General features: G+C 41.7%; 2 protein-coding genes across 2 annotated transcripts in view; both read left to right on the top strand.

Moving 5' to 3' along the window:
• Positions 1-1432: 1432 nt before the first annotated feature.
• Positions 1433-4434, top strand: LOC134060393 (uncharacterized protein DDB_G0271670-like). Its single transcript, XM_062517086.1, has 5 exons — positions 1433-1591; positions 1894-2013; positions 2240-2423; positions 2550-2695; positions 2896-4434. The coding sequence occupies exons 1-5, from the start codon at positions 1541-1543 to the stop codon at positions 4093-4095; spliced, it is 1701 nt and encodes a 566-aa protein (XP_062373070.1). The 5' UTR covers positions 1433-1540; the 3' UTR covers positions 4096-4434.
• A 1127-nt stretch (positions 4435-5561) lies between these two features.
• LOC134060466 (fibrinogen alpha chain-like) overlaps positions 5562-6109 on the top strand; it is a gene marked incomplete in the record, with an annotated part of 3685 nt that continues 3137 nt past the window's right edge. Inside the window, 2 exon segments of the mRNA XM_062517195.1 lie at positions 5562-5612; positions 5870-5983. Coding sequence (XP_062373179.1) covers positions 5562-5612; positions 5870-5983 — 165 coding nt within the window.

Below are 6109 nucleotides of genomic sequence, written 5' to 3'. Positions count from 1 at the left end.
GACAAAAGTTTAAGTGAAAAGTTTATGTGAAATAAAAAAGATTTAATAATGTAGGCTACCTCTCGTGGCCCACTTGCAACACCTTGATGGCTCATACTTGGGAAGCACTGATTTAGACTGTTCAAAGTGCAAAACTCATAATCAAGAAAATTCCTTGTTCATTCCAACACAGGTCCTGTATGGTGGTATTTATTGCTATGATAAAAACAAAACATACACTCAGAATGAAGCTACCTTTTATACACCTTTTCACAATTTTACTCTAATATATTACTGACAATCTGACCATCTCATATTTCAAAGGCTCTCTCATATTTTCATGACTCAACAAATGTATATGAAAAGGAAAATGTGAATAATATTCAAATCATTAGTTTACCCAGTTTATCCTGATTGTGAAAATATTCAAAATAAACGTGTAAGTCACATTGTGAAGAGTTTTGTCATAATTTGAGTTGAGTTAATTAATCACAAGCCTACTTATGTACAGCGACCATATACCTCTGAAGTTCGCCTACAAATAGGATCCAAAGCTGCCATCTTTGCCTGGGTGTTAATTGAAGCTAACTGCCTATGGCAAATTGCATTGTAGGTTAGCTCTGGGGTAATAAAGATCAAAGTGTGCTATCTTCACCTATCGAAGATCACAGTATCCACTTGAAGGCAGAGGACAAAACTTTGTAGCGCAAAACGTTTGCTTTTCCAATTTCTTCGTCCCCGTGAGAGTTTAACAGGTGCGAAAATATTATTTTGCCATAGAAAAAGTCTCAAGATACCGGATCTCCTTATTTGGGCAAAGATGGAGGCATTTTTGTAGGCGCACTTCAGAGGTCTATAGTGACCCATCAATCCACCCATTGTGAAATCATTCGATCTTTATTTGCATAGTGCCTGTCATGCAGAGTAGCCATTGAAATGCTCAACAGCAGCACAGAGCATAACACATAAACAACAAGCAAAACAAGCAAACTATGAATATTATGTACTGCACATGATGAGACATGGCAAATAAGACAGATCAGTAGGGCACAAGAGGGAGAATTAAGACAGTGGATATGACAGGGACCCATACACCTTACAGAGCAGTAGCCTTTTAAAACATAGACTAGAACATGATCAAAGGAACATTTTGTCAAAAGATAATGACAGTATTGAATGAATAAATGAACGAATAAATCGATATACCGGTAAAAGATTAACAAGGTTGCATACATGTATACGGATAATGAATTCATGAAAAACAATGAAAACACTGAAAATGTAAAAATATGAGAAGGTTATAGCTTAAGAGAAGTCTAGGCTAAAAAGGTATTTTGGCTGCTTTTTAAATGTGTGGGTGCACACTGTGTCCACCCTCGCATAAACAGTTGGCATGCCCCCATACACAAAAGTTCAGGTCAGGACAACAATATTAGACAGACTGATTGGTCACAAAAGGTAAACAGTGACTCAATCATGATTAGTCACTCATAGGATATGAAATAGAGCTGCGGGCAGACCCAGAAGATCAGAATCTGACACAGAGAAACTGAGAAGGAAAATGAAGCTCCAACAAGTGCTCTGCCTGTGCGTGCTGCTGGTGGCAGCTTGGGTAAGTGATCCCTCCATGCAGTTGAGCTCTTGATTTTCCAAATGGTCAAGTTATTGTCCTGATGATTCACAACAATTTATTTCTTAAATGCGTAACTATTGAAGTATCATTTTTTAATTGATGTAGTGTTCATATGCAGTAGATTATTTTGGACAAAAGGCTACACAAAAACATAAATGGCATACACAACATAACATTAAGTTTGTTTAGCTGAAGGTGTTAATGGTTTGAAGGATGGTTTAGTAAAATATACTGATAGCACATATTGAAAAGAATGGGACATCTTTCTTGTTCTCTCCCAGGCTACTGAGTTTGAAGACATTGGAGGAGGTGTTCGTGGAAATCGCCCGGTTGAGCATAGCCACAAGTCGGCTGACGCATGTGAAACAGAGAGCTGGCCAATGTGCACGGATGGTGACTGGGTAGGCACTCAGACACATACAGTATTATACACAGCCTCTATCCATTTAGACATTTCCACATTCCATTGATAAACATTACCTCTATCACTGTGTTTTGCAAAATACGGGTAACTAAACTCCTTCATTTTGGCTTGATATGTAAATAAGGTAGTTAATGTAGTAGTAATGTGGAAGATGTAATCTGCAACTGTAAATGCCCATCTGAGTCTGTTTTTCTATGACCCAGGGCCCCAAATGTCCATCTGGCTGCCGTATCCAAGGCCTCCTGGACAAAACTGACCACGATCTGCTGGGCAGGATCGACAAGATCCGCCAACTCCTTGACGACAATCGTCAGAAGTACCGCTCCACCGACCAGTCATCCAAGCAGACATACGACTACCTTCGTGATCGTCTCACCACCAGCTCAGGTAAGATTGGAACACACACACACACACACACACACACACACACTTTGTGACTTTCACTCCCAGAATTCTGGCAGGCTTTGATTGCAATTCAAATTTGTTACATTTTTCTTTTCTTGCTTCCCCAAGGCGATGACAACAAGTACATGTCGCTGGCGGAGTCCCTGAGGCAGAGGATTGTGGACATCAAGATTAAGATTGAACGCCAGCTGAACATTCTGGAGGCCTTCAAGAGCCGTATCAGAGACCAGGTCATAGAGATGCAGAGACTGGAGGTAATGTCTTCCACTGATGAATTCTCAGTTCATGATTTAGATTGTCTGCTACTATATACAGTTGTTCATTTTGGCGTGTACTTAAGGATGTGTTATTTATTTAAAGTAGTTGTTGAAGATTGTTATAAATGACGAATTTATGTTAATGTTAGATTAGCCAGAGTTCAACTTAACCCTCCATGTTTGTCTACTCTTAACAGGTGGACATTGACATGAAGCTGCGCAACTGCAAGGGCTCGTGTGCTGAGTACGCCGAGTTCTCTGCTGACCGGGAGAGCTACGTGGCTATTGACAAGCAGCTGGACCAGTTGGAGTCCATCCGGGTCAACAGTGTGGAGAGAGTGGGCGCCCTGCGGGTGATGAAGAGCCGGCAACTAAAGGAGGTGGTCGTGCCGTCCATCTACAAGTCTGGGCTGGGCGCTGAGGAGCAGAAGCAGTACTTCACGGATGTGGGCCAGACTGAGCTGACGCTGCAGGGCGAAGGGGGCACCACCTACAGAGGGGGCACTGCACCACTCACGGCCTCCTCATCACACCCCCACTCCTCGTCTTCATCATCCCCCCACTCATCATCATCATCATCATCATCATCACACCCCCACTCCTCGTCTTCATCATCCCCCCACTCATCATCATCATCTTCCTCTCACTTCTCGTCTTCATCATCCCCCCACTCATCATCATCATTCCCCCACTCGTCGTCATCATCATCGTCATACCCCCACTCATCTTCATCATCATCATCATCATCATTCCCCCACTCGTCGTCATCATCATCGTCATACCCCCACTCATCTTCATCATCATCATCATCATTCCCCCACTCTTCATCATCATCTTTACCCCATTCCTCTTCATCATCTTCTTCACACTTTTCTTCTTCAGGATTCCCTGACTCCTCTTCTTCATCATCTTCCCACTCATCATCATTCCCCCACTCCTCCTCCTCCTCCTCCTCATCTTTCCCCCACTCATCATCATCATCATCATCATTCCCCGACTCCTCTGCATCATCTACCTCCCACTCTTCCACATCCACCCACAGTACGAAATGCACCCGCACCGTCCGCAAAGTCATCCATCACACCAAAGACGGGCCCGTGGAGAGGGTGGAGGAGGTGTTATCCGGAGAAGGTTGCGATGCCATGGGAGGAGGTGACCGGTCCATGACCGCCTTCACCCATGGAGGCGCTGCTGATTTCTTTGGTGGTGATGTCTTCAAGCGTTTTGGTAGTGCGTTTGATGACATGTCTTCCCCATTTGGCAGCGCAGGTTCCACTAAAACCATGGAGTCCACTGGCATGAGCTCTACCAAGAGCCTGCTGAGTGGCACCAAAACAGGTTCCGCCTCCGGGCGTGGTGACGCAGATGACTTGCCCGACATCTTCGCCCGGGGCTAGAGACCGGGATTTTGAGAAAATCTACACAAGCATAGAGTGATTTGCTGGCAGGCTTTGATTGCAGCAATGCAGTACTAGAAAGTGAACAAATATCCAAGCAGACTTTCTTTGGACAAAAAAAATCCATTGGCAAATAGCTATATTGATGTCAAGACTATGTTACACAATCTGTCAATCTGTCATTGGCCAGGTAAATTGGTAATAAGAGCAAGTAGATTAAACAAGGTTTTATGAAGACATTGTAAGATTTTGCTTCTATGACTGTTTTGAGTGTTTTGCTGCAATTGGAAGCCATTTAAAATGTGTGTTTTATCAATAAAGATGATGTTGTTCACTATAGTTTGTTATTTGCATTGTTTAAATGTTGTTTTAAAGTATTGAAAGGCAACAAAAATATTGCAGGGTAAGGCAAGAACATTGCGAGGGAACACAAAAATTACTCACAATGGCTTTTTGGGTCTTCCTAGAAGGCTACATATTTGAAAGAAAAAGCTTAAAATCTTCAATGTCGCCAGATGTCATCTTTTTTTTAATCTATGATGAGACATAAATGAGTAACCTGAGCTTAGTGTCTAAATGCACTCTGCATGTTTGCATGTTTTTGTGACCAACTTCTTTTGGGGGCAATAATAAAAATGGATGACCAGAAAGTTACCTCAGTCTTCTGTCAATGGCTATGGTATTTAGCAGACACTTTTGTCCTACGTGACACAAATAACAAAAGTACAGTAGTTACATTTAATAGAAAACAATTTAAAAGTTGGTAATACTACTTTAAGTAGAATAGCAATAATAAACAACGTCAATTCAATCAATAGCCTAATGAAAATAGCTAAATACTAACACAAACGATAACACATAAGAAACACTTAATAAACGACATGCTTGTTGAACAGATGTCAATATACAGTGTGTGATCATCACAAACATAATCAAATATTATTTCAAGAAATCTTCAGATATACAAAAAGTAAAAAAAAAAATGTGTCTCAGTATTTTATAATGTCACTCAATTCTGAAAAGTGAAACATTATTTTGATTTCTATTTTCTTTATTTTGTAAGGTGCTTCATCAAGAACAGTAAAAAAAAAAACCCATGTGGTCATTATTTGGTGGAGTCATTCATCTGTCATTCATCTCTCCTGAGTCCTGATACCCATAGCCTAGCCGCTCATACCTGCTGTGACCCATCAATCGCTTCAGTCATTGTGAAATCAGAGTGGGTGTTTGCTGTAACATGCCCCCCACCCCCCCAATCCAGTACACAGAAGTTCACATCCCCACTGCTCACAGATTGTATCCTAATAGGTCTGTCCTCGTCCCTGTCAATGAATAACAACAACAAACATCTAGTCACAGAAGGTAAACAATGACTCGATCAGGATTAGTCACTCATAGGATATGAAATAGAGCTTCGAGGAGAGACAGAAGATCAGAATTTGTCGCACAGAAACAGAGAAGGAGAGATGAAGCCCCAACAAGTCATCCGCTTGTGCCTGCTACTAGCGACAGCTTGGGTAAGTGGTTATTTGTGTCTATTTATCCCGTACTTTATCCCTTACTACACTGTCTAGAAGTAATTGGCCTGTTGTCAGATCCAGATTCAGGTGGAGTTATCCCCCTGATGATTGATAGTTCAGTCCTTAAATTGCAGTCACAGTATAGTTAGCTTGTCTGAAAGCTTACGGGAATGAACAATATTTTAGCAAATGTACAAAGAGCAGATATTGAACAGAATCAGATATCGTCCTCTTCACCGCTCTTTCTCTTCCAGACTGCCAGCTTTGCACAAATTGATCCCAGAGGAAATCGTCCGGTTGAGCATGGCCACAAGGCTGACAAGTGTGCCTCAGAAAAGACCTGGCCATTTTGCACAGACGATGATTGGGTAGGTGTTCTATCCAATGTTCACATCATGTACAGCTTCAGTATATATGTCTTTATCTAGGACTATCTCTACTGTGTCATACAAAATACTCTGGTGTGTCAGTGGTCACAAGAACAGTAAATTGGC

Source organism: Sardina pilchardus, chromosome 16, assembly GCF_963854185.1.
Source record: "Sardina pilchardus chromosome 16, fSarPil1.1, whole genome shotgun sequence".
In the NCBI taxonomy this organism is placed as follows: domain Eukaryota; kingdom Metazoa; phylum Chordata; class Actinopteri; order Clupeiformes; family Clupeidae; genus Sardina; species Sardina pilchardus.
Note: the sequence above shows the minus strand (reverse complement) of the source record. Positions and strands in the feature narration are given on the sequence as shown.